This window comes from Penicillium riverlandense (genome assembly GCF_028828495.1).
Source record: "Penicillium riverlandense strain IBT 135883 chromosome Unknown utg000001l_segment0_segment0, whole genome shotgun sequence".
NCBI classification, from domain to species: domain Eukaryota; kingdom Fungi; phylum Ascomycota; class Eurotiomycetes; order Eurotiales; family Aspergillaceae; genus Penicillium; species Penicillium riverlandense.
The window spans coordinates 401,459-427,554 of NW_026643194.1; the positions used below are offsets into that span (position 1 = coordinate 401,459).

The 26,096-nt window shown below is 53.0% G+C and overlaps 12 protein-coding genes across 12 annotated transcripts; 9 read left to right on the forward strand and 3 right to left on the reverse strand.

Moving 5' to 3' along the window:
• Positions 1–444: 444 nt before the first annotated feature.
• On the reverse strand, positions 445–808 carry N7474_000165 (uncharacterized protein; the record flags this gene model as incomplete). Its single annotated transcript, XM_057191580.1, has 2 exons — positions 445–632; positions 691–808. 2 exons carry the CDS (start codon positions 806–808, stop codon positions 445–447), a joined length of 306 nt encoding a protein of 101 aa, XP_057056533.1.
• A 1,138-nt stretch (positions 809–1,946) lies between these two features.
• Positions 1,947–4,182, reverse strand: N7474_000166 (uncharacterized protein; the record flags this gene model as incomplete). Its single annotated transcript, XM_057191581.1, is given in 6 exon segments — positions 1,947–2,249; positions 2,846–3,052; positions 3,116–3,479; positions 3,532–3,596; positions 3,667–3,907; positions 3,926–4,182. The coding sequence occupies 6 exon segments, from the start codon at positions 4,180–4,182 to the stop codon at positions 1,947–1,949; spliced, it is 1,437 nt and encodes a 478-aa protein (XP_057056534.1).
• Positions 4,183–7,157: 2,975 nt separating this feature from the next.
• N7474_000167 (uncharacterized protein) lies at positions 7,158–7,755 on the forward strand (the record flags this gene model as incomplete). The annotated part of the gene is made up of 2 exons (XM_057191582.1): positions 7,158–7,173; positions 7,232–7,755. The coding sequence occupies 2 exons, from the start codon at positions 7,158–7,160 to the stop codon at positions 7,753–7,755; spliced, it is 540 nt and encodes a 179-aa protein (XP_057056535.1).
• An 807-nt stretch (positions 7,756–8,562) lies between these two features.
• On the forward strand, positions 8,563–9,630 carry N7474_000168 (Voldacs domain-containing protein; the record flags this gene model as incomplete). The annotated part of the gene is made up of 2 exons (XM_057191583.1): positions 8,563–8,849; positions 8,949–9,630. The coding sequence occupies 2 exons, from the start codon at positions 8,563–8,565 to the stop codon at positions 9,628–9,630; spliced, it is 969 nt and encodes a 322-aa protein (XP_057056536.1).
• Positions 9,631–9,954: 324 nt separating this feature from the next.
• Positions 9,955–12,597, reverse strand: N7474_000169 (uncharacterized protein; the record flags this gene model as incomplete). The annotated part of the gene is made up of 1 exon (XM_057191584.1): positions 9,955–12,597. One exon carries the CDS (start codon positions 12,595–12,597, stop codon positions 9,955–9,957), a length of 2,643 nt encoding a protein of 880 aa, XP_057056537.1.
• Positions 12,598–13,901: 1,304 nt separating this feature from the next.
• On the forward strand, positions 13,902–14,885 carry N7474_000170 (putative carbonyl reductase; the record flags this gene model as incomplete). Its single annotated transcript, XM_057191585.1, has 3 exons — positions 13,902–14,151; positions 14,204–14,587; positions 14,638–14,885. The coding sequence occupies 3 exons, from the start codon at positions 13,902–13,904 to the stop codon at positions 14,883–14,885; spliced, it is 882 nt and encodes a 293-aa protein (XP_057056538.1).
• Positions 14,886–15,270: 385 nt separating this feature from the next.
• On the forward strand, positions 15,271–16,082 carry N7474_000171 (uncharacterized protein; the record flags this gene model as incomplete). The annotated part of the gene is made up of 2 exons (XM_057191586.1): positions 15,271–15,389; positions 15,776–16,082. The coding sequence occupies 2 exons, from the start codon at positions 15,271–15,273 to the stop codon at positions 16,080–16,082; spliced, it is 426 nt and encodes a 141-aa protein (XP_057056539.1).
• A 674-nt stretch (positions 16,083–16,756) lies between these two features.
• N7474_000172 (uncharacterized protein) lies at positions 16,757–17,702 on the forward strand (the record flags this gene model as incomplete). Its single annotated transcript, XM_057191587.1, has 2 exons — positions 16,757–16,864; positions 16,914–17,702. 2 exons carry the CDS (start codon positions 16,757–16,759, stop codon positions 17,700–17,702), a joined length of 897 nt encoding a protein of 298 aa, XP_057056540.1.
• Positions 17,703–18,503: 801 nt separating this feature from the next.
• On the forward strand, positions 18,504–18,812 carry N7474_000173 (uncharacterized protein; the record flags this gene model as incomplete). Its single annotated transcript, XM_057191588.1, has 2 exons — positions 18,504–18,680; positions 18,732–18,812. The coding sequence occupies 2 exons, from the start codon at positions 18,504–18,506 to the stop codon at positions 18,810–18,812; spliced, it is 258 nt and encodes an 85-aa protein (XP_057056541.1).
• Positions 18,813–19,936: 1,124 nt separating this feature from the next.
• On the forward strand, positions 19,937–21,188 carry N7474_000174 (aromatic alcohol reductase; the record flags this gene model as incomplete). Its single annotated transcript, XM_057191589.1, has 4 exons — positions 19,937–20,023; positions 20,074–20,358; positions 20,421–20,747; positions 20,811–21,188. The coding sequence occupies 4 exons, from the start codon at positions 19,937–19,939 to the stop codon at positions 21,186–21,188; spliced, it is 1,077 nt and encodes a 358-aa protein (XP_057056542.1).
• Positions 21,189–21,757: 569 nt separating this feature from the next.
• N7474_000175 (putative amino acid permease) lies at positions 21,758–23,588 on the forward strand (the record flags this gene model as incomplete). The annotated part of the gene is made up of 5 exons (XM_057191590.1): positions 21,758–21,926; positions 21,974–22,031; positions 22,087–22,093; positions 22,140–22,300; positions 22,358–23,588. 5 exons carry the CDS (start codon positions 21,758–21,760, stop codon positions 23,586–23,588), a joined length of 1,626 nt encoding a protein of 541 aa, XP_057056543.1.
• Positions 23,589–24,366: 778 nt separating this feature from the next.
• On the forward strand, positions 24,367–26,045 carry N7474_000176 (putative clock controled protein (Ccg-8); the record flags this gene model as incomplete). Its single annotated transcript, XM_057191591.1, has 2 exons — positions 24,367–24,694; positions 24,796–26,045. The coding sequence occupies 2 exons, from the start codon at positions 24,367–24,369 to the stop codon at positions 26,043–26,045; spliced, it is 1,578 nt and encodes a 525-aa protein (XP_057056544.1).
• Positions 26,046–26,096: the final 51 nt, after the last annotated feature.

Consider the following 26,096-nt stretch of genomic DNA (forward strand, 5'->3'; position numbering starts at 1 on the left):
TAGTCGATTCCCTACTCGTTTAATTGAATGGATGATATCATGATATTGCTGTCTGGAGTATACCGTACGGTCGATTACAACAAGAAGAAATAGGAAGATTCCACCAAATAGAGATTTATCAATATTGACTACCTCATATATCCTAAGGCATTGGACTCAAATCTCTGCTTTTCTTCTTTCAGGTCCCCCTCCAAAAGCCAACACAGCCAAATAAGCCAACAAGCATAAAACAATGAGCGAATACCTCCTGATTCCACCGACATTGACGGCGCGCAGAGGGCCGTTTACTCAAAGCGGGTGGACTCAAAAGGGAGCCCCAACGGGGGATGTGCCACGAGGAGCAAAAAACCAATTCCACAACATCCAGGCGATGACCACATTGGTCAGCAGCCAGTCCAGCGATTCATATAGAGAACCGCCGGGGTGACCACCCAGCGTAGGGCGCTACATGATACATTGGTCATTGCGCGTGCCGGCCTTGGTGTCGCAGCCGGCGAAGCAGTAGGAGTTGGCGGTTAAATCGCCTAGAATATCATAACAGTGGAATAAGGTTGCGGACACCTGGGCGGTCGTCAAGATTGGGATGGAGGCTGTGTCATTGACGGCCGCTATCAGCTGGGCAGGCGTGTAGCCTGTGGGTTGTAAGAGAAGTCAGTTAATGATATCAAACAATAATAGAAAATGCCCTACTGTAAGGAGGAGCAAGCAGTGCAGAGCCGCACTTCAGCGACTGGTAAAGGCAATTGGCAGCCTGCTGAGCATGCACTCCGGCCAGGAGGATGCCGAAGAATGTAACAAACTTCATCATTTTGGCGGAGAAGGTGCTGATCAACAGTTAATCGACTTGGGTTCTGGCAGATGCGCTGAACCAGCAATTGATGCCAGTGATGGCAACAGCCTCTTTATAATTAGCCAGAGCTGTCTAGTCTGCGCCATTTTGGCTTTCCATGTCACATTCAAGATACAATTGTCTCGGAAGCTTTGGTTACTTTTGACTTTCCCCGTGTGTTGGTTTGTTCTTCATCAGAGTGTTGCAAATGCACCGAAGGCTTGTGAAGACAATTTGAAGTTGGCTTTAACTTAAAGGTTGACTGACAGCTTAGGGATCAACGAGCAGTCAACTTTACAACTCGTTACACCAGGCCAGGCACTTCACATGCATCCATAGATTGTTACAACATTGCACAGCCAAGATCCCCACGGGGAGACCTTGTGTTTCCTCGTCGGGGGAAATTGATATAAGTTCGGAAGGATAGCGTGCCTAAAGCGACGTTCTTTCTATGGAATCTCTCAGTTAGGTTTTCTCTCAAAAATAAAGTTGATCTCAATTTAATAAAATCGAATAGATTGGTGCATTGCAGTGAGTGCGTCTATTCGTAGGACCATGGCATCGAGATGTAGTATCCATTACGTGTAAGTCGTCACACTCGCTTCACTGGGAGACTTGAAGCTGAGGGATCGTTTCCACCTAGACCCCACCCCCTAAGGATATATGCGCGAAATCGTGCGTACAGGGCAACACAGTTGAGAGTGAGTACCCAGGAAGCCGCTGAAAGTACCTGCACATTTGGACCCACTCCTCTAGATACTCTCAAGTGCGGAAACTCGGGAAGTAGACTCAGAACGCTAACTATGCACCATAATGCACGCTATATAGATATCCCATCGATTGCTAGGGTAACAAGTTGAATCCCCCAATTTTGCGGTTATGGTTTCACTTTGGTTTTCTGCAGTCTTTGCGGTTCTTGCCGCAGAGAAGTCACGGGTATATATCTTTGCTCCCAGACGAGGCTACATGTTTCAAATATGTCATCAATGTGCTTAGGGCTTACCATGGCAAGCGGAAGGGGTATGTCCTCTAGTTTTTCGTCTAGGGGCGTGCTAAATATGAATTCTTAGAGAATCTAACCCTGCTGCCGGCCCCCCTGCTTCAACGTGTTCCCGACCTAGCTATAGACGCGAGGCATGACGTGTGGCCTAAAGATGGGATCTAGCGCTGCCACAGCAAGAGTTATCATAGCGACCTCATTTTCAATGCGGTTCGCTGCTCTCATGCATAGGGCATCAGAGTTGGTGAGGCGAAGAATCAGTTCGCTGCTGGCGGAGGGAATGGCAACACACCCGGGCTGGTTCTGGCAGACCACATTGTCCTTGACTAGAGGAGACAGGAGGGTGATGCGATTAACAAAGTTGTTGTATTTGAAGGGGCACTCGGGCTCGTAGGCGATTGGCTCGACTTTGATACTCTCCTAGCAGGCTTCTTCAGCAGAGTTCAACGCTCATTCTCTCCCCGAGACACATACTGGCAGATCGAATTTCTCCCTCACTAAGCCATGAATGAAATCAAGGCGGCCTTGCTAATTGGAATGATTGTCATTCATAACAGGCAGTTGTCGTGATAGCTGTGGGGAATTGCGGTGTGAGCGATCGGGCACCATCTTTATATTGTAAGGGAGTAAGGGTGTCGCGCTTCCCTCCCTTCCCTCCTAATTGGTAGGTCATATGTGCGTACCCCTGACTCTCTGCCTACGTAGTGCCCCATGTCGCTCGATAGTTGGGTGAACCATACTACTATTGTCGCTTTAACGGTTCTTGTATACTGTTTCTTTGAAAATACTGTAAAAAGAGTAAGGCTCAAAGAGGATCAGGGGACTTTTCAAGTTCATCTACCATAATATAGCATGGTCGTTCTGAATTTTTTTCAAGCCTAAATGAAAGTGCAATCCAAGAGTCAGGACGACAAAAAAGAACTGGGCCGTCCTGTAGCAGCCTGTGGTTCACCAGCTAATTCTCTCGTACTTTCTGACTCTTCCTCAATCCTGCTGAAAGTCTTTCGGTTTCTCACATGAGATAGAACCATATTATCGGAGGCGGGCTCGGAGCCGATCATTGACCGCCACAACTCTCGACAGGGTCCCAGGGAAGTGGTGATATAGATGATGCAGTTCCAAAACCCTTGAAGAGGAAGAACCAGTGCCTCAAAGTAGCACAATGCGAAGCTGATATCGCCTGCAGCAACGAGGGTGTAAACTCGGTTGATGGTCGAGGGGACCTATGCAATAGAAAGGGTTTAGCCTAGGTCTCTTGACTTTGATGGGTGTGGATCGTTAATTACCCAGGTAATGAGCAGCGCAGCGAAGAAAAGCATTGCGCATTTTGTATATGCCCATGCGGCTGCATCAGTACTGGACATCTTTGACCCGGCATTGGCAGTCTTGTTTTGCGAGTGGTCCACGGATGAAACGTTGGCGGCGTATTGGGAAAATCCTCGGCCTTGCTGGAAATTATCATCTTCTGGGTGACACTGGGTGGTACCACCGAACTTGTCCGCCGTCTCGCTGACGATGTGGACCTCCGTAGTTTTCATGCTCATGACAGTGGGCTGACTTTGCGAAACCATGCTTCGGAGCTGCCTTCGCTTTTGATAGATTTCCGCTCCAATGGAGATGTAAATGATGCCCGCGGCAATGAAAATCAACCTATAGCATGAATGAGCTTCTGCCATGGTTTCCATTCTTCGAGTTCACTCACCAGACAGGTGCGTAGAAGGTGGCAATTCGAAGCGGATCCCAATTAACATCGATCCAACACCAAAGCTATTTTCAATCAAAAGTCTGTCAGTTGGTGAAGTCGATTTTCGTAGGGTGTTTTTGTGGTAGGACTGACTGTGGCGGGCCCGTAAATTTTTCCTCGTTCCTCCGTGTGCAAAAAGGCGTAAACGATAGCCGGAATGAACGGAATACCGTAGCAAAGAAGTAGGTACTTTCCCTCTAGGCTCCGAAGCTGACTGGCGGAGAACCTATGGCGAAAGGTCAGCCAGACATTACAGGCCATTGCAAGCGTCCAAAGCGCATCTGCTGGCATAAACCTTTCGTGGTCGTCAGCATGGATATCAATTATTATCGACCTGATACTTCAGACTCACATCTGAATCAAGAACCCTTGTGTCTGACACAAGGCAGTATTTCTCCCCGCCTGAATACCAGATAAGGAGATGAGTGTAGAGATATTGGCAATGATGTTCCCCCATGATGCGTAGAAAACCATGCGATTGATTGGCTTGTGAAATGACGAAGATGCAGTATAAGTGCCAATGACGAAAAGAGCACCGATAACCGAGAAGGATGAAGTGACTCGTTCAGTGATTTCAATCGCCCTGTTTTGGCTTGGAGAGAGAGACATGGTGAAAGGAGAACGACTGTGTGTAATGAAACAAAGGACGTGCTACCTGGCCACCCTTTTTCATTTGAAGTCTAGAATAAGGAAATAAAGTAGTACTTAAATGGAGAAGAAATTAAACAGGAGAAAGACGTCCTGAATTCACTAGTGTCAGGGTGCAAAGATCTTCCATCACGGGTGGCGAAAGGGGAAGTGTCAGTGTCGGCTACTGGGTCCGTTGCTACTGTAACTAATGGAACAGAAAACCGGTAGTGTTCAGAGAGGCTCGTGCACGCTTTAAAATTATGGTAGGCACGCTCAGACATGGACTCGGAGATGTTTTGTTAACGTAGAACCCACAGGGCTGCTCCACTGCTCCGCTCAACGCCGCGCAGCTAGGGGATCTCGTTGGTTGGTAAAGGTCTGGACGGACCCGAGGGGGCCCGTTCCTGCACAGAGCTAGTCCAGTTCTGGGCAACGGTTTGGTACGAATAAAATGGACACCGGGGAATCTTTGTCATCGGCACGAGGAGTTACCTTCCTCTTCCATCCTCCAAAAAGGTATACATGGGGTCAATGCTGTGAAGTTTCTAAGAGAACAGGCTGGTAGATCATGGAAATTCTGTCTATAAAGAACGCAGCTCAACCAGAAGGCAAAGAGGGGAAAATGAGTTTAGAATTACTAGTTTCCCAGCCTAAAGCGTAAAGTAGGTACAACTTTACTACATGCCCACTCATTCGTAGTATTGCACATCAACTCCCAAGTCTAGGAGTAACTTCAGCCATCACGAGCAAACCATTGAAAGTCCCCTAGCCATTCTCGTTCGAGTTCGAGAACCTTTCCTTCAAAGGGTTCGTCGGCTAAAGTTGGAGTCAACATCCACCTACACGATTGCCGACCATGCCAGCATCATTTCGGAAAAAAGTTCTTTTCCGATGTTGGCCAAGGCCCACAGGTGAAGAAGCCGTGTGGATCGCGCTAGTTTTCTGGGTCGTGAAAGGATTATTTAGCAGCGGCCGAACTCGATCTGTGGACCACTCCATTGGACCAGAATAAGCTTCGCTCCACCACAAAAAGTTCAATTTGGGTTCTCGGGCGGCCATGTTTTGGAAACCGGTGTCAGGGGTCAAACTTGTTCGGCTGTTTTTGGTCGGATTTCCTGCCATTTGTGGCTTAAGATCGCCTTTAGACATGAAATTTGGCATAGTTTACCCCGGAGAAACTTGCATCCTAGTCCCTGAACATCCACCATCTGTCAACGGGAAAACGCGGCCTCGGAGCATGCGGTGGAACGCCTGCCGCCTGGATCTCCGGGACCCTCTTTCCTGTCATTCCAACGGCGGGGACTTAGCAAGCGGCACATTAGTCCTGGCATGTGTCGACGATCTGGTACTCCTGAGATGATTCACAGGCGAGTAGCGCAACTTTCGGGGAGAACAGACAAATAGGGGGAAGATCAACGGGGGGATTACCGCGAGGATGATTACGCACCGACGCCGTCGCCCTCTGGCCTGGCTAGCTGCGATCGGGAGGATTTTCCATTGCGGGGATTTTGCACCCTGGCAAGCACAACTGAACCCAGCTTTAATTTTCTGATTAGATCGCGTGACCCCAACTACCAAGAAAAGCAGTATACCCACGCTTGTTTATTTGTTGTTGATTTATGTACGCAAGCCTCCCGAGGTCCCACCACGGATTATAGCACTTTTCAATGAACCTCGTTGTCCAAACCGTCTTTTGCGCCGGCGACTCTGTCAAACTCGGCCATCGACCGACCAGATGAACCTCGCTAATTTCCAATTGCAAAGTTTGTCACATTCGTCTAGTCTTCCTAAACGCCATGATTGGAGTAGGATCAGCGATGCTCATCTAACCTCGTCCTTGAAAAATAAGGAGAATAAAGACTCAGAATTTCAAACGGTCAATAGTCTCCTTGGACTATCGTATATGTGTCAAGCTTTCATGAGCGGCCGCATTATTATTATTATTACTATTACTATTATTGCGGACATCCCGTGTCTGAGTCGTATCTCGCACTATGTAAGCCACAGTTCCACTAGTTAGTCATGGTAATTGCTACCATGCTCGTCGGCAATGTTAAACCCCCGCCTCTAAGCCAAGTTATAGTTTAAATCCAGACAATGATATCCATTGTTTTTTTTTTTTTTTTTCTTCTAAATGTTTGATGGTCGGCAATGCAAGGAGAAACGGTCGCCGTTCAGGCTAAATAAGGCTGCAAACATCATTATGTCTTGGCCTGCGTGATCAAATTTTGGATCAAGCCCTGTGTCTCATCTATCTTCTTTTCGTTGAATGCATCTTGGGGACGGTTTTGGATTCCCGCTTAAAACCATCATTCGCCCATTCAAGAAATCTCGACAACTGTTGTAAATGGAACTCTATCACTGTGTACCGGACCACAGCATCAACTCGGCTATCGGTTGGTAAGGGCCGGTAGGATCTTAGAGGAGAGCCCTGGGAGAGTGCTCTGGAGGCCACGAAGTCGAGCTACAGGGGTTGAGAAGTCGATATGACAGCCCGTGTCACCTCCAAGCCAGAAGCCCATAAATATCCGTTACCATCAAAACTGCTGTTAGGACAAGGAGGAAGAGCTCGTCATTTCAGTAAAAATTTTAGGAGTAATTGCTCCACACCATGTGAAGACTACCGAGTGTAGTGGCTTCCTGGTCATGTCGCAGAGGCTGGACACGCAATGGAATAATTGATCAAGATGCGCCACAGGATGGGGGCTTTCATGTCCAAAAAGCAGAAGCTCTTGCATGAGCCGGTAGACCAAGGAAGAAAATCGACCATATATCCCTGTTTTTACCTCGGGTTCCTCTTGTCGAGGAATATATCTGAATCCCAAATTGTATATCAAATGTTGGTTTATAGATCTGCCGAGCACGTGAACCCCATCTCTCCTCGTGACCCTCTCGACTCCGACCCCAACCCCAACTCCCAACTCTTTCTTTCTCTCTCACACTCACCCCCTGCCATGTATGAATCCTACCGTGAGTTTTCGATGATTTCTGTCAGTGCCCTTTCACTCTCACTGACCCAACCAACCAGGTCCTCATCCGCTGCTGGCCCAGGTCCCTCTGACCGTCTCCCCCTTCATCAACCTCCCCACCTCCGTGACACTTCCCTACACCTACAAATCCGTCTCGTCAACCCTCCCCCCATCAGTGACCGTCGACCCCAACAACCCAGACGCCAAAGCCCGCTATGTCATCTCCACCAGTGGCGAACACGCAGCGCACCCGGACGAGATCATGGCTGCCTGCCAATCTCTCGAACAGCACCTGAAGAAGAACCGCAGTGACGCCAAAGAAGCCATCAAGGCATGGATGGAGTCCATCCAGGAACGAGAGCTGGCAGAGAAGCGGCGTGTTGCGCCCGGGTGGCTAGATCGCGAAGAGAAGCTGCTGCAGCCTAGCAGGACAACGACGTCTCCTGGCTCACAGGGTAGTCTGGGACCGAGCTTGCTGGACAGCACTCCTGCGGATCAAGGTGCATCCAGTCTGCCGACCATGGTCCCGAGGGATGAAGGAGAGGAGCTGGATCGGGCATTCGGGGGCCTGGGTGTGAAATGAGCCCGAGCTCTTTGGATGGTATGCCTGATGGCACCATCCAAATTGAAGAATCCCTTTTGAAAACACACCCAAACAGAACGGCAATTGGCACCCGAATGTGCTGGACGCCGAGGTCAGTCAGCAACTTCGCGGAGTTGGGCTCCTCTGCTAGACGACGCGCCAGAGAGGGCTGCGCTTCATGTTCCCGGAACGGCGCTCTATCTATCTGTCCAAGCTCATAGTCTGGCGGTACTCATGCTCTGGCAACACTACAACATGATAAACGCGCCCTCGTTAGCTCTGTATTATTGTGAAGGCTCTCGGATCATCACCGGGGCGCTTTCCCCGATCCGAAATAGCTTTCCTATGCCAACTCCTGTAGCTATGACTTGATGTCAATGAGCTATACATATCGTCCCAATTCAATCTTTCACAATCGGATATTGTATATTTTGAGTCTGTACTACGTGGACTACACCTCGACATCAAAGGGAGCTTGCGTGGGAGAAACATCATCTCTCACCCGAACACCCAAACAAAAACTCCTTGTAGACACCTCCAAAATCTCGTTCTTGCATTTAACATGCCCAAGATAACCTAAATGTCAGATTGTCCTGTCTGTACTACCTACTGTAATTGAGCTCTCCGTTTCCCGCAACAGTAAATCCAGCCCAAAGCGGAAAGCCCCACCGCCAGCTTCGAACTCACCCAAATCATCCACCGCACCTTTCCCTTTCATCTCTTGCCTCAACCACCACAAACCGCAGCTCCCACAAAAACCAAACAAACAAATTCCAGCGGCCCGACCAATTCCGCCGCAATCCGATCATGGAAGCCCTGCGCACCGCTCCAGACACATCCTCTTTCGTGCCCCTCGCCGAGCACCAGTCGCGAACGCCGAGCTCCTTCCACTCCGGCCCGCCAGTGCTACACTACCACAGCCAGCGATGCAAAGTTGTCATTCTCGAGCGCGACCTCCTTGCCACGCCTGCGCTGAATGCGCTGCGCGGTGAGAGCGCCGCTGCCTCGGCCAATGGATCGGCACAGGAAGATCATGATGAGGGCGAGGGAAAAGACATTGCTATTGAGGGGGTGGATGCTTGGGTTTCGTCCGAGTAAGTCTTCTTATATACCGTGCGAATTGAGCTGGCTATCTCTGCTCTTTTCAATTTGTTTTTGTGCCCGGATTAAGCTGACATGCTGGTCAATTCTAGGAAATTTCTACTCTTCTCACCCTCCGCCTCAACAGGCGTCTCAATCCCATACCCCTCCATCTCGTTACACGCAATCCAGCGTCTGCGCGTACCTGGCGCTGAAGACACCGAGGTACAGGGGCTATACATGCAGATCGCGACGCCAGACGCTGCGCCCAGCGACGAAGACGAAGAGCAATGCATCACGCTGACAGTCGTGCCACCAAGCGAGCCCAGCACCGTGGGTGGGAGCAACGCAACAGCGGAACCGACACCTCCGACAGCCTCTGAGCGCACAACGCCAGACATCAGCGACGCGCCGACAGAGACACCCACGCAGATGCTGTACGCTGCTGTGTCAGCATGCTCGAATCTGCATCCCGACCCTGTGGAGCCCGGCGATGAAGACGAGGACAAGTATCTGACGGAGGAAGAGCATGGGAATGCGCTGTTTCAGGCTGGGTTGATGGCTACGCGGACGACGGATGGTGGACTGCCTCCGCCTGTGGACGGGAGCTCGGGGTGGATTACTGCGGAGAATATGCATGAGTTTTTTGATGAGGAGGGGAACTGGATTGCTGGTGGTGAGCCGCCTTCTCTTCCTCTTGGTCCTGGCGCGGGGACTGTCAGGGCTCGAGAAGAGGGTGATGAGGAAGAGCAGATGGAGGAGGATGATGAGACGAAGTGGCAGAGAACGGACTAGATGGCTGTTAACTACATAAAAAGAAGTGGAGTTTTGGCAGTTCATTTTTAACTCGTCCTCTTCATTTGCACGGAGAGATAGAGGCGGAAGAAACTTCATTTTTGGATTACAACTATCCTAGGATAGAGCCATGGATATTGAAGGAAAGAGAAGAAAAGAGGAGAGAAAGGAAGAAAAAGCACACGTTACACGTCAAAGGCGAGCTGCTCCAGCGTCATTATACCAAAACCAAGAAGAAAGAAAGCGATTACGAATTCCGCCTTGTAACTCCGGGCTGTGGCCGAGTAGCGGAAAACAGAAGAAACAAAAGCACAAAAAAGAAACTCATTCTTTTAAGAAGCCTTCGCCATCGTACAAACTACCTGGCGTGGTAGCCCCAATGCCTAGACCGACACTCTTCCCCTTCGGAGTCGTGAGTCCCCGTTTCGTCGGAGAGTTCGGAGCACGGCGACTGGACATGCGAGATGGGGGCCTGCAGTCATCCTGTGCAATAGAACGGGGAGTGCTCGAGCCGTCATCAGCAGCAGCACCGCCACGCGTATGGACAAAATTCACAGTGGACTGCCTCGGCGGCGAGTTCTGACGAGTAGCATCTTCCCAGATAGTGACGCGATCCTTTACCCGGTTGCCGTGCACGGGCGACGAGGGGACGAGGATCATTGAGTCGCGGATACTGGCGAGCGTGTCTTGCGAATCGCGGTCTCGTCGATAAGAGCGTGCATCGGTCCTAGTCCGGTACAGGGACCCGTTGGACGTGCGGAAGTCGTTGGAGGCGAGAGGTGCGCGCGTTGACGGGCCAGATGTGTTTGTGGTCGTCGTTGTCAGTGACAGGTCTGTAGGGTTGTCGACCTCGGCAACTGATTTGCTGCGTGCGGATCGTGGAGTTGATGGGGGTTGGCTGCGTGGACCTTTGACTGCCGTCCGCCGTGGGCTCCCAGGGACGGGAGATATTGGCGATGCTGCATTCTCGGACATGGCCCATACCGGTGGGACTCTCTCGGGAGAAGGTGTGTGAGTTAGGGCGCTGACGGGGCCAGTTGAAGGTGGCAGAGAGGTAAGGATCTCAGGCAGCACGCGGTCTTTCTCGACAGGGGGTGGAAGATCGATCGAGTCGCTGGGAGCGTGTTTCCTCTTCTTTGACGGGATCTGCTTGTGCGGCTCTTCCGCCAGTGGACCAAGTGACTTTGCGACCTGTTGCAGTTTTGCACGTTGGCTGCCGTACTTGCCGTACCTGGAAGCATGGAGAGGCGAGGTAGTATTAGTTGGAGTCTGCGTCCGTGGCGGTTGGTTAATTGCGCTTTCCCGCAGATCGACTTCCTCCATCTGGTCGAGATCCTCTGGTTCCTCTTCGACAGTTGGCGAGAACGGCGGTGCTCCGAAGGTCACTGGGGGATGGATCGAAATGCGCACGCAGTTTTGCCGCCTGTGACCCTTTCGCTGTGAGCTCACACTTTTCATTGCGGACGGCGGAGGTCCCCGTTGTGACAGACTGGAACGATGCATCGGGCTTTGAGGACGATGGACCCCCGGGTCATTTTGTCGGGGAGACTCTATTGTAGAAAGCACATTTCGATGTGACACGACGAAAGGGTCATTTTCCCGCTGCTGTTCACTTTCGTAAACAGTCTCACATTGGCTGAATTGTGGCACAAACGAGCCTGCCGAAGAGCGCCAACTGGCAGGACGCGAGCTGTGAAAGCCAGAAATCGAGCCTGAGGCCGCACTTCGTAAGGACGAATGCCGATTCAACGGGTTTGATGACAAGGATTCACTGCGGCGTGGCGGCGCACTGTAGCGTTCACTGTTGCTGCTCGAACATCGTTCAGTCATACTGCGCCGGGGGGTGGTGAGCTCCATAGACCTCGTGCGGGCAGACTCCGTTATAGAAGAAGAACGGACGGGAAGAAGATGTGATGGTACGGAGCTGTTTGTTGAGATGAAGCTTCTTCGGCCATCTTTGACTCCAACGTCGTTGGCACTGAATGGGACACACGTGCCACCCGACGAGTAAATGGGCGAGGTGAGGTCGGTGGAGGTCGACTGGGGGCCAATCCTGCTATCTTCCAAGATCGAGCTGGCCATGGTATCCAAGCTGATGGAAGATAGCCGCACGGTCGACTCATTGGGGGTGTATGTGTATGGATTCGACCGACGTGCCGTTGGCGGTGGTGGAGGAATGGGCTGGTCGGGCACTTCACCCGCCGTTTGACTGATGATGCTGGCCCCTCGACTCCGTCGGGACTCGTTGTCTTCGAAGATTCTGGGAGGCGGATCGAACATCATGTGGGGACCGTGATCTTCCAACAGTGGGAAGATGCTGCTGCGGTCCCGTTTAGATGGCAGAGGCCATGCCGGTGACATGGGACGCATACCGCGAAACCCGGTATCATCTTCGCCAATCTCCGGGGTCTGATTTGGAGTCCGCTCCGCAGGCAGCTCGAGAGCTCCTTCCACTGCTGATAGAGGCACGTCGTCTTTTGAAAACGATACCTTGGACGACGCGCTGGGCCATCGGTTGGGGTTCTCGCCCAAGGTGATCAGCGAGCTCAGCCGGCGGTGTTTGTGCGACGACCTTGACACACGTTTGGAGCGAGGGCGTGATAGGGAGTTGCGGAGTGAGCGAGCCTTCTCTGTGAGTAGTGGGAACGAGGAGTCTGAGTCGTTTCTGGATCGAAGAAGGCTCTCTCGTGAGGCTAGCTGGCCCCATTCGGTTGGTTTGCCGTAGGGCAACTGTCCATATTCTCTCAGTGCACTTCCCTCCTCGCGAGATAGCTCCGTCACTGTGTCTTGCCTGGTGGGATGGGTGCTGACACGCTGCGCCTCGTTGATACTGAGCATCTTTAGTGCGTGACGCTCCTTACGCACTCTGACCCAGACCACGATGCCCACCACTGATGCGACAATGAAGACGGCTGCGGATGCGGCGGAGATGGCGACGACGGCACTCAAGCCCAGTATGAGGGTCATCCTGGCGAGCACCCCCGAGGGGGTTGTTGAATCCGAGCAGGCGTGTTCGCAGCAGGGATGCTCCCTTTAGCCTGTCATCCGTAGATGTCGAGCAAGACAGCTTGCTCTTGCAGCGTTGGGCACGTCTTTGCCTTTGGTTGGATGAGAGAAGCCGGACCCAGGAGTAGCACCCGCAATGAGCACAGCAAAGCCTTGAGATGTCAATGGGAGAGGGTCAAAATTGCCGGGCAGCCACTGCCGTCGTTTGTTATGGGGAGCCATTGATCAGACTGCCATGGAATGTAAACCGCATCAGCGGCTAGGGCGTGAAGAATGTTGAAGGCCACACTTGGCCCCTCCCCCTTCCATTGCCGCCAATGACATCGGGTTGGAATCTGGTCGTCCTAGTGGCCTGTTGCGTGGACTGGGACTTCCCTTAGTCACTGGAATGAATCTCTTGTCGTCAATTTCCCATGAGACCATGTTGATCCGCTCCAGCTGCGAAGAATGGCCCCCATCCTGCAAATTGATCTTTGGGCGAATGGTGAGGGCTGTGTAGATGAGGGATTCATAGAGCACAGCTTTTGCATAGCCAATTTGCTGGATGATGTGAAAATCGCAGCTCTCAATGGTCGGCCTGCAAGGGTAAGGGATCCGCTGCGATCTCGCCTCGGGGCCCAGTTGCCGTAGGTCCGGTCAAGGTGTCCATAGCTCTGCATCGTGGAAGTGTCAGCGGCAAGAAGGTTTTAATCTCCGCTCTGGATCGACTGTTCATTCTAGATGTGGCCAGGAATAGATCCGAGTACCTACACCCTCCTGCTCGCTCGACTGACCGGCGTCACAAAAATAATCCAAGGGTCATCTGACCTTCCTAGACCTAAATCCTCACCGCTCTCTCTCTCTTTTCTCTCTTCCACGGAATAATCACAAAAGGAAATCCTCGATTCTGGCCGATCATGGCCGTTCGCTTCGATCTTCCCTCTGTCCACGAATGACGTCCTCCTTGCATTTGTTGTGATGCAACGCATCCCACCTTCGCTCTCCGCCAAATGGCCCGACCTCTGATCGTCCGGCCCTCGGGCACATAGCGTCATTTATCCACAGGAACCACTGGCCAGCAGTCGAAACACCGGCCGACAATGTCATAGCTTTCTCCACCAGGCCAGGGCGTCCCCCCACCAACGTGGCTCACCGTCTGCTACAGCTTTCGTGGCGTTTTCTTCCAGAACTTGCCCCTCCAGTGCTATATTTCAGTCATTTCCCATCTTCTGGAGGTCCCGTTACCTATTCATTTGCCTTCGATTATTTCCATTATTGTTGACGCCATGGCTGCCAACCCGATTCAGAATGGACTCTTCGTCCACAACAACACTGCCCCGCCTGAGCACCCCAGCTTGATGGGCATGTTCTCGCTCAAAGGCAAGACCGCCATTGTGACCGGCGCCGGTGCCGGTATCGGTCTGGCGGTCGCTCAGGGTCTGGCAGAGGCCGGCGCCAACATCGCCATGTGGTATAACTCCAACGCCAAGTGCGTGGAACGCGCCGCCGAGATCGCCTCCAAGTACGGTGTGCAGAGTACGTCGCGTTTCTCGTGCATTGTCATGTTACTTTACTGACTTCTCCCTAGCCAAGGCTTACCAGGTCCAGATCACCGACCCTGAGGCCGTCGAGAAGGCCGTCAACCAGGCCGTCAAGGACTTCAATGGCCGCCTGGACGTGTTCATTGCCAACGCCGGTATTCCCTGGACTGAGGGCCCCATGGTCGACGGCCCACTCGACCACTACCGCAAGGTGGTCGGCATTGACCTTGACGGTACCTTTTACTGCGCCAAGGCCGCGGCTGCTCACTGGCGCCGTCAGAAGGAGGAGGGTACCGACGCCAACGGCAACAAGCTGTCCAACTTTACCTACGGCAGCTTCGTCGCTACGGCCTCCATGAGCGGCCACATTGTCAACTTCCCTCAGATGCAGGCTGCCTATAACGCCGCCAAGACCGGTGTCATCCACCTCTGTAAGTTGGACAATGGACAAGTACTTTGTCGCTTTACTAATTGTCGTCAGGCAAATCTCTCTCCGTTGAATGGGTCCGGTATGCGCGTGCCAACACCGTCTCCCCTGGCTACATCGCCACGGAGATCTCGAACTTCGTGCCGCAGGAGACGAAGAATATCTGGCGTGACAAGATCCCCATGGGCCGGGAGGGCATGGCCCACGAGCTGAAGGGCGCCTACCTATACCTGGCCTCGGATGCATCGAGCTACACCACCGGCGCCGACATTATTGTCGACGGTGGCTACTGTGCGCCGTAAATTGATTTATATAAGGGTTTAATTCCAGCACGATCTTAGCATGATAGACGAGTGAATGACCAGAATTTTTGGATTGTTGTTCTCAGCATGTCCTCAAATACAAAATTCCCAACTCCTGACATGAAACAAATGAATTCGGAAGACTTTTTCAATCCTATCCCAGGTTGTGTGAGGGATTCTGGCCCTAAAAGCGCCACGCGGTGCCCAACCCATACAATCCTTGCACCAATCCTTGTCGATTTGAAGGATCCCTTACAGCCCTGCCGCATTAGCCCGGATAAGCAAGCCATCCGCGCACCAACCAGGACAAAGGGTCATACCTTTCGGCGAAGTCAGCAGCATGGCCTAGACTGGTGTCTTCGTGATCACCTTCAGTTGACGGAATATGGTCACTTGGAACCGGCCGGTGTCGCAGGAGGATGTTATCGTCCCCTTCCCCCATGAACTGCTGAACCGCCCAATCTACAAACCGATCCACGAAAGCACCAGGTCCACGGGCCTCTTGTATGTAAGCTGCAAGCTCCCACTGCACCGCAGGGGAGGCGGGGGCCGTCACGAAAACGAGAGTGTCAGCGTCGTTGTTGCTGCTGGTGTTGGGTGGAGTGCCGTGCGAATCCGCAGCGATCTGGCCACTGCTGACAGGTGGAACTCCGCCGGGTTGACCAGTGTTGTATCTTGGCTTGACCAAGTGACCTGGTTGAATGTGAGACCACTATAATCCGATTCGTAGTCGGTGTCACGGTGAGCGTTGCTCTCATCAGCCGGGGAGAATATCAGGGAGATCTCAGAACCAGAAGCATGTTCCACATCAGACGACGAACAATCAAAGAATGAAGAAGAAAGAGAAAGAGAGGAAAGCGAAGAAGACGAAAGCGACGAACCACTCAGAGACACAACCTCGTCACGCTCAAAAAGCTCATACGTGTTTCTGTTCGGGAGGTTGTTGATTTCCTGAAAGAGCGCACGTTCTTCACGCAGCTTTCTATTCCACTGCCGAATCTTACGACGGGACAGTCTGTCCCAACGGCGGATCGAACGGACACCTCGTTTAATGCATCTGCGGAAGGGTTGGTAGTACAGGCAGACGATGAAGAGAAAAGCAAAGAGCAGGCTGAGAATCGGTGTGGCAAGCGAGGCTTTATCGATGTGGGTATATTCAGTGTGTGTGCTGTTGCTGTGAGGTTCGTGTGCGTGTAGTTATCCATGGTGAGCAGATGGAAGTGTGAATCGGTTGCTGTGTGGTGGAAGAGTGTGGCTGGATGTAGCGAGAGAGACGGGTTGGGGACGGTAGGAAAGGGTGGAAGGATGGGATCGGATGGATTCTACTTCGGCGGTTACTATTTGGGCAGGCCATTCCTACAAGTATAGTTCAATGTTTACTCTATACGTGACGTAGTGTGCCTTCCCTTTTAGGAAACAGATGCCTGAGGCACACACATCCCCTTCATCAATTCGCACCAGCCCTCTCCCGCCCGAAACCATCACCTAAACAATCACCCCAACCACCCCGATGACTCTCGGTGCTGTTGGGTTAGTGATCGAGTCATGCCCCACATCAGCCATGCTCCCGCTCAGATGACTCCGGTCAGTTGATCCGGACAAAGAAACTTATAAACAAAGAACACCCATTGTCCATTCACTTGGTATCTATATTTATTGTGCCTGGAACAGTGAATACCCTGGATTGACGGTCATCCATGGATTCTTGTATCTCGTTCTTTGTTTTGTTGTCAATGAGACACGAATTCACTGGCTTTCCCTCTGGTGTGATATAAGGACATGCCCTATGGGTTTGCCGCGCTGCACGCCTTTCACCTACATCTATTCTGGCGCTTGATGGCAGTATGGGAGGTATGGGAGTTCTTGGTACTATGACCACGACGGAGGTGCCACCGGGCAAACTAGCCCCGATCGACAGGAAGGCCGAGGCGGCTGTTGTGGAAGAGAAAGAATGGAAAGAGAGAGAGGAGGAAAAGATGGTAGGCACCATATACGTTTATCAAAGTCTCATCACTAACCACCATCCAGCTGAATGCACTCCAAGAAGCACTGGACTGCACCAAGTGCCGCATCGCAGTCACCGAAACGAGCATGGCCACCGATATTGACTCGGGCATCTACATCACCACTCATTACCCACCCTTCTTCACAACCAACCACACAAGAGACGAGTTCATCTCTCCCCTCGACAACGCGACCCGACCCAAGGACCCCACCTACTGGAACCGCATCTCCGTCTCCCAACGCGAACAGTACTACGAACAAGTCGAAACAAAGCTCAACTCCGCTCTCTCCAAACACCCCACGCCCGACGCCGAGCTGGCGGTTCTCTTCGCACACTACCAGGTCGACTACCACATCCGCCAACACTACCTCTCCCGATCGAGTGTGCTAACCCTCTGCCGCGACGCCGAGGACATGCACCAACTGCGGAGGTGGCAGTGGGACATGGCCGACGCGGACGGAACGGCGCCATCGTCTGCAGGCTGCTCCTGCTCCTGGCCAAACCAGTGCCGGCACTGGGGGTGGATCGATGACCGGAATCTGATGATGATGCATCAGACCGCTATGTGGAGGCGGGCATGGAGGGAGCGGCGGCGGCGGCTGAAAGAGGTAAGGGCGAGGTGGGCGATTATTATGGAGGAGAGACGGAGGCAGAGGGAATTGCTTAGGATCAGACAGAAGGCTACCCTGGCCGTGGCTACGCTGACGGTCAAGGTGTATTGCAGGGGGGAGTTGTGGGATGTGCGCCAGATGGAGCGGTTCGCAGAGGATGGAAATGTCAAGGGACGGCTGGCGCGGAGTTTGGGAGTTTAGGGCACGAGGTACCTTTGGTTTAGGAGTTACATGGTTGAATCACAGCTTTGCTACTAGTTCGCCTGCTGAATTGACTCGAGTACCCAATCTGAGATTTGGTCTACAGAGCTTGGGATGGTGGTTGTAACAAAGACGTGTGTCAATCCATGTGTCACGGCTCGTGGGGGATACGGTTCAGAGGATCCTACAGATGAAGGCGTAGATAGAGGCTGGCTGAACCGTTGGCAAGAGGTCTAGGCTCTAGGAAGCTGTACATTTTCGCAATGCAGAGGCCATGGAGGATCGAGTGTTTGCAGTTGGGAGTATTCGGGTGTAATCCATTATTCGGAGAATATAGTTCGCTATGCAGTGAAGCTCCAAGTTTCAACTGCTCGGTCTCTCACATGCTGACTGCAGGACCACCTTACTCGGTTACGCATAAGCAGAAGCATTTGGCGAGGGCCGTTGTTTGCTTGCTTGCTTGATGCCTCTACCCATCGAACTCGTATCCGGTCTGGGATGTGATGTTGCACAAGATGGATTCGGAGTGACACTGAATTCTGCTCCCAACCTAGTAAGACTTATTGCCGCGGATGCGTGTGTATGTATATGCCACTGGCCGGTGAGCAGCTCGAAGCGAGCAGGCAAATTCCTAGTTCGTCAGTTCAAGCTGTCGTAAGACACGAGCTGTGTCAAGGATGAAGGTGAGGGAGAACTATCGCCCATCTGTATAAAAGGGACCATCCTTCCTGTCCGATAACTCACAAACCCATCCACATTCAATACTCTTAGCACCCTCTCGCCAAATACCCACTCTTCACAATGCGTCCCTGGACTCTGGTGACCCTCCTCTTCGCCGGCCTGGCAATTGCCTCCCCGGTTGAGAGTGTCGCCGATGACGGTGCCATCGCGACAGACGGAAATCCCAAGGGAGGACCCCAGCCGGGCAAGGACGATCCCGATAGATGGTGCAAGCCGCAGTACCATGACTGCATGAGGGTAAGTGCTGCGTTCTTGAACAGACAGTCAATGCTAACTCCTCGAACGCAGCACTGCAACGGCAGATACCGCGAGTCGTGCGAAAAGGTCCACATTTCTCGACGTTCCTTTTGGCCCGAAATAATCAAGTAGACATGCTGATGATCATCCTAGGACTGCCACCGTCATTACTGCTAGTTAGTTGTGGGGAATGGACGTGGAAAGGTCTTGAGCATCGCCCGGCAGGTTTCAACCAGCTGCGGGATCGTTCCGGAATCATTCATTCATTGGCGATCCAGATGTGAGATGCGATGGGAGGGAATTAGCATTTCTTGTACCAGTCCAATACTACGGAGTCCCCGGCTTTCCTTCCTTGCTTTCTGGTCTCGCTCCGAGATCTTCGCGGGCGCTTACTCGATCCAGCAACTCTTCAAATCCGGGCATGCGACCCACTCTTGCCCCTCCTGCAGCCCTTCCGAGGGGGAATGGGAGAGTAGGAGCATGTGAGAGTGAGCGCCCTAGCAGATGGACTGTAGAATATTAGTACCCGGGAGGGAAGGATCTTGAAGGGGAGGACAGTAACATCCGTTGGTCGCGGGTGTGGCTGGCTGCCCGGGCGATCAGGACTGGGATTAGGCTGGATGAACGAACCAACGAGAGGCATTTCGTCACTGCCCGGTCAAGACCGCTAAGCTCCTACAGGATGTGCACTACCGCCATCTGCTGATGGACGGGGGACATCTTCGGAATCCGTAGTGACAGAATGTTAATTTTATTGTTGTTATTATTATTCTTCTTCTTATTCTTCGTCTTCTTCTTACTGGCAAAATCCCTTCTAGTCTAACGTGGTAGGACACATACCGGGATGCCGGGCATGACGTAATTCGGGTTATCCCGACCGGCCGAAAGCAAAAATATTTTGGCCTCGACAATTCAAGTCCAGCAGGTCTCTCGACCAAGAAAAATCATCAGGGAATCGAATCAGAACATCGGAAACCCGTCCATCAGACTCAGAACCCCCAGACACCACAGTCATCGTCCTCCGTGCCCCAACCCACCTCGACCCACCGTCGTCCACCGCAAAAGTGGGTAGTCGCCTTACACCGGTGGGAACCGCTGCTTTATAACGTCGCCTGCACCTGAGACCGGTTCCGCTCACTTCTTCCTTCTCTCTTCCTTCCTCCCCATCCCACAATCCTCATCAGCACCATCATCGCATCCTCATCACCATCACCATCACTGCCCCGCCTGCTGCATCTCTGCCGCATACATCCACCATGGAGAAGACCAGGGTTCTGCTCGTCGGCGCAGCGGGTGAAACCGGAGGGTCCATCGCCAACGGGTTGCTCGAGGATGGCCGTTTTGTATGATTACCTTCTACGAGTTGCGCCTCTTCCGTGCTAACAGTGAACAGGTAGTGTTTGCGCTCGTCCGTCCCATCTCCGCCCACAAGCCTGCGGTCACCCGCCTGCAGGAACGCGGGGTCCAAATCCGCAAATGCGACCTGAAGGCATCAGAGGAGGAACTGATCGAGGCTCTGGCCGACATTGAGGTGGTTATCAGCTGCGTCGGGCCTGCCGAGCAGCATGATCAGATCCCGTTGGCCAAAGCCGCCAAGAGAACGGGAGTGAAGCGATTCGTGCCCTGTGGCTTCATCACCGTGGCCCCCCCAGGGGGTATTATGTGGCTTCGCGATGAGGTATGACTGAAAACTCGATCGGCATCGCATCGATAGACCAACTAACCTCTTGCTCTTTACAGAAAGAGATTGTCTACAACCAGATCCGTCAGCTGTGGCTTCCATACACCATCGTCGATGTCGGCTGGTGGTACCAGCTCGCCTACCCTCGCCTCGGCTCCGGACGTGTCGACTATGCCATGACCTCCGGGAACGATGAGATCATCGGAGACGGAAACACGCCCACGGCTTTGACGGACCTGCGCGACATTGGCCGCTACATGGCCCGGATCATTCTGGATCCGCGCACGCTGAACAAGATGGTGCTTGCCTACAATGCCGTGTCGACACAGAACCAGATCTACGATCTCATGGAGGAAATCAGCGAGGAGAAGATTGACCGGCTCTACGTACGTGCACAGACCACTCGGCCCGATTCACCAGAAATCTCTTAACTAACCGTCGGAGCACAGGTCCCCGAAGAGACGATCTGCAGCCGAGTGTTGGCTGCCCGCCAGGCCAGCGAAACGTACCCCTTCGATCCGATCAAGTTCATCCCTCGCTATCTGGCCGAGTACCAGCTGTCGTGGGGCATCCGCGGTGACAACAACCCGGAGTACGCCAAGTACCTCGGCTACCTGACCTCCCAGGAGCTGTACCCGGATTTCAAGCCCGCGGATTTCCGCCAGTATCTCGAGTCGGTTGTGCGCGGTACAGCCACGGGTGTGTACACGGACCGGGTGATTTCCCGCAAGCACCAGCGACACTTCCCGCGCACCGAGTCTAGCGACTCGCTGTACACGCGCATCTTCCCTCGGACGGAGTCGAGCGACTCGCTTATGTCGCGATGAACTGAATGATGATTTCTTTTCTCTCATACACGCATACCCGGCTCCTGTTTTTGTTTTGTCCCGGCGAACGCCAGTCGTTCCGGACCACCCGCCCACCACCCTTGGTAATGTTTGACACATTTACACGAATATCTCTTTCGACGGGACAAGTCTATTTGCGACTTTGATTGGGGTTCTTTCTTTAGTATCGGAAGGGCGTTTATGTTCCTGTTTCTGTTTCTTTTAGGTGATTTTGCGGTTCCGGAAAGTCAGTTAACTATAGACGCTGGCCACACTTGTGCTCTAAAATGTGGGCTTCGGTGTGGCCATGGTATAGATCTGGTGGTTTTACGAGTTTCTTTTCTTTCTGTTGATTGCCGGGGAACTCGATGCATATAGAAATATATCCCACCCTGCACTCAACCTTTCGTCCCTTCTGTTTCGCCATCGCACCTGCCGCGACCATGGACTCGTCCTCTTGTCTTCTCTCTTTTCCTTTTCTCCCACCCCAAGCTCTCGCTCTCGCTCTCGCTCTACACGGATCTTATTTTCTGCTCGTGACTGTTGGACCCGGTTGCCCTTGATTGGAGATGATCCAGCTCCAACGCCAGCCCACAGCGCCTGATCCTCCCCCATCACAGCATGCCCGTACCGGACCAAGCGCCGCGCCAACTGTGACTGTAGTTCATTCCGATGTCATCCCAACTGGTTTCACGGACATTTACGACGAACTGACACCTCGGCAGGTCGGCATCATGAGTCTGTACTTGATTCTACTTCTAAGATGAGCACTAACGGGGTTATAGCTATTGGGTCGGCGATTGGGACGGGGTTGATGATTGGCACGGGCAGGGCGCTGTCAATGTAGGTGGACTTGTCTTGTCGTCTCGAGAGAACTTAGCTGATATACCGTGAACAGAAGCGGAGTAAGCCAACACGATGCCTTCCATTCAACACACTGACGCGAAGCAGCCGGCAGCCGTCATCATTTCTTACACGGTCGTTGGATTCACGGCTTACCTGGTTCTCTCGGCCCTGGGCGAAGTCGCTGCTTGGTTGCCGAAACCCTGCACTGTTGCCGATCAAGCTGTTCGATTCTGTGACCCAGCACTTGGATTTAGCTTGGCTTGGATGTGAGTGACATGCTTTTCCGCGGTCTTGAATCTTCTTTTTGACATCGGCTTCGACAGCTTCTGGCTTAAATATGCCGTTGTCACACCGAATCAGCTTACAGCCGCGACGTTGGTGGTATCATACTGGCTTGATGCGGAACGCCTCAACCCTGGGATCTTGGTTACGTGCTTTCTCGTTATCATCATAACGCTCAACTTCCTCCATCGCGGACTTGCCGGCAAGATGGAGTTTTACGTCTCATGTTTCAAAATCGTGATGTTGTCTGGCCTCATGCTCCTATCCTTCGTCATCGCGTTGGGTGGTGGACCAGATCATGATCGCAGAGGGTTTCGATATTGGAAATACCCGGGTGCATTTGGCCCGCCCAACGAGCATCGGCTGATCGAGAAGTTTTATATGACTTGCGGCACTATATCCTCCGCGATGTTTGCGTATATTGGGAGTGAGAGAACGGGGATCATGGCACAGACCCCGTGTTTAAATAAAGCGACTTCACGCGCGATCAAGTATACCTTTTACCGAATCCTGGTCTTTCATCTTCTCGGGATTACGCTTCTGGGGATGATTGTTCCGCACAATTCGGTGACCTTGGCTTTCCACAGCGCATCCTCCAAAGACGCCGCTGCCTCGCCGTTCGTCGCCGCGATATACTTGGCGGGCATCTCTGTTCTGCCAGACATACTGAATGCCTGCATCCTCCTGTTTACTCTGTCGATTGCAAACTACGATCTCTACCTGGCGGCCAAGGCCATGTGTGATCTCGCCTTGAAGCACCGAGCACCAGCTTTCCTGTCGCGCACCAACCGCCGAGGCATCCCCGTCTACGCACTGGGCGTATGCTGCGCCGTGACGACGCTGGCATACCTGAATATCGCCCACGACTCTACCGCAGTGTTCGGGTATTTCGTCAACAGCGTAACGATGCTCGGTCTCTTAACCTGGATATCCATTCTCATCACGCACATCTCATTCGTGCGAGCCCGCAAAGCCCAAGCGGTCCCCGAGGAAGCTCTTATCTGCAAAGCCCGCTTCGGCCTCCCCGGAACTCTTCTCGCTCTGATCCTGTGTCTGTTCATCTCGGTGACTATGGTCGTCGACTCGTTTAAGTTCGAGGCCGGTCGCCGGCACTTCAACTATAAATCTTTCGTGGCGTCGTACTTCGGTATCCCACTGTATCTCATTTTAATTGTTGGGTACAAGGTGACCATCAAGACTAAGCATGTCGCTCCCAAGGAGGTAGATCTATGGACGGATAAGCCGGTCAGTTCGGGGGATAGAAGAGACTGAGGTAGTCTCTGCCCTGAGCAGTTGTCCTCGGCAGTCAGTGAATCTTTTCGGTAGTTCGGTTGAATTGTCAAATTGTTTTCTTCTGTCCATCCCGGAGAGAATTAGATCTGATGCTGTTTGGAGGATAGGACTGATGAACTTCGGATGGGTGATTGGGTCCTTTCATATGCATTTCATCTGAATTAAGCGCTCCCTGGCACACCCGTGGCCAAAAACGGACACCGTCGTATCGCAGGATTCTGCCTAAATGCTTCAAGCCTCTCCTGGCGTCTGTTCACACGCACTAGGACGGACATAATCTGCGCTAGTTAGCTCTGGGTGTACTAAGCCTCCCCACCATCACATGCTGTTGAGCCAGTCCGGAAGGGGGTACATTGTACGAGTGGTCCCAATTAATTAATACTTTCCTTTGCTAGGCTTATCATTGGAGTGGATGGTCAGACGGGGTTCTTTCTACCTGACACACATGTGATGAGATGGTGTGGTCTTCCGACGCATCACATTATTGTTATTAGTTTCATTATTTAGGTTATGCAAGCGAGGTGTTGGGATCCCCGAAAGAGAATGTTTTATTGGGTTATCATTGGGGCCGGACGTGATTACTCGTCGGCCCTAACTAACTACTAAATGTTGGGAGACATGTGAAGGCAAGAGGGTACTTGCTCTCTCATACTAAATTGTACGGTCACTCAAGTACTCCCCTCTGACTTACCTAATGACCACTCCACTTTCACGTGTATCTTATTCCTCCGTCCATCATTTGCTTCTTTGACCCGCCATGGAAAGAACACCTGCCCGAAACACCACTAGTCTATCTGCCGTGAGCGAGTCCGCCACTGCTCTTGCTGCTGCTCCCCACGCCACCGCCCCAGCTTCTTTATCCGCTGCGACGGGTTTCCCCTCGGTGGAAGCCTCTTATACCGCCAGCCGGTCTCCCTCGGTGACGCCGATATCTCCCCGTCTCCCTCCCCAGAATGCCCTCTCCTCCGTGATGGACGCCGAGAGCAACCCACCACAACCCACAGACGATCGATCCCGTCGTGCCGCGAGCGTTCTGTCCATGGATGATCTCGAGGCCGCGCAAGCGCTGGAAGGCCTTCGTTCAGGTATGTCGTCTTCATAATACGTAGCTTGGCTCGGCTCGGTGGACGGCAGTCCTGTCCGGCTAGCTCGCTGACTTCGGTTCTGGGTTAACAAAAAAAATTAGATTTCGCACGATCTCCCCAAGCACACCGGCAGTCCGTTCCGACTACCGCTTCGCCGGACCCTCAGCAGCCAGAGCCGCTGCTGTCCCTGCTAACAACCTCACACCCGCTGATCTCCTCTGCGATAAACGGTTCCGTGTCGGCGTACACCACCTCGAAATCGTATTCCCCTCGTTTCAAGTCCAGCGCCGAGTTCATCGAGCGCACCATCGGTTCCCCCGTCGCAAGCACTGTGAATACAGTAGGCCGCAAGACCGGTGTTGAGAGCGGTCTGCGTTGGGCACTACAGCGACGAGAAGCATCAGCCGACGCAAAGCGCACCAAACGTCGTAAAGTGAACGGTGCTAAGACCCCGTCCGAAATGGATGCGGAACAGGGACCCGGCGATGCGACGCCCGCGACGCGGACTCGGAGCTCGTCCGATCTGTCCATGGCCGAGACGCTGCCTCCATACGATGAGATGCGATCCCCGCGCTACGAAGAGAAACCCAAATCCGGTCGACAAATCCCCCCGACATGGCAGAGCCGACTGGTTATCTCGACGTCAGGGCTTGGAGTCGCCATGAGCGATGAATCCCTGCGCAGTCTGCAGTACTGTCTAACTTGGCTGCGGTGGGCCAATGGCCGACTCGGGAAAGCGATTGTGGCTCTTCAGAACGCCGTGAACGAGTGGGAAGCCCACAAGGAGCGGCAAGGGCAGCCGCAGAATGATCTAGAGAACGGCGCTAACGGCGAGAGTGCATCTTTGCTGCAGCAGCGCATCCAAGCTGTCAAGGCGGACGTCCTATCTACGCTGAAGCAAGTTGTGGATGTCGTGTCCAAGTATGCCGGAGGCGCTCTACCCGAGAACGCCCGCCATCTCGTCCGTCGGCACCTGACCTCGCTGCCACACCGGTTCCAGGTCGCATCGAGCTCCCAGCCGCCGCCCGACTCGCCAGCTGCGTCCTCAGATGACACCGTCAATGCACATCGGATTTTAGTTCTGGCCCAGGAAGGGCTTGACATGATGGCCCAAGTGAGCGGCGTCGTCAACGACACGCTCGTCAGTGCCGAACACTGGTGCGAGCGCCTCGGCCGCAAACGACCAGAGCGAGATACCAAATCCCAGGAAAAGGGAGGCTTGGTTTCTGAACTCCCGTCTGATATGGCTACTCCTGATGCCCAGCTCTACGGTGCGGACATCAAGCAGCCTCTCCTCTCTGAGCCTGGACCCCAGGAGGACGTCCAGATGGCTGGAATGGAACAGGCGTGAATCAGCTGGCCCTCTATTACATCCTTTCTATTCGTGAACACTCTTGTCTCT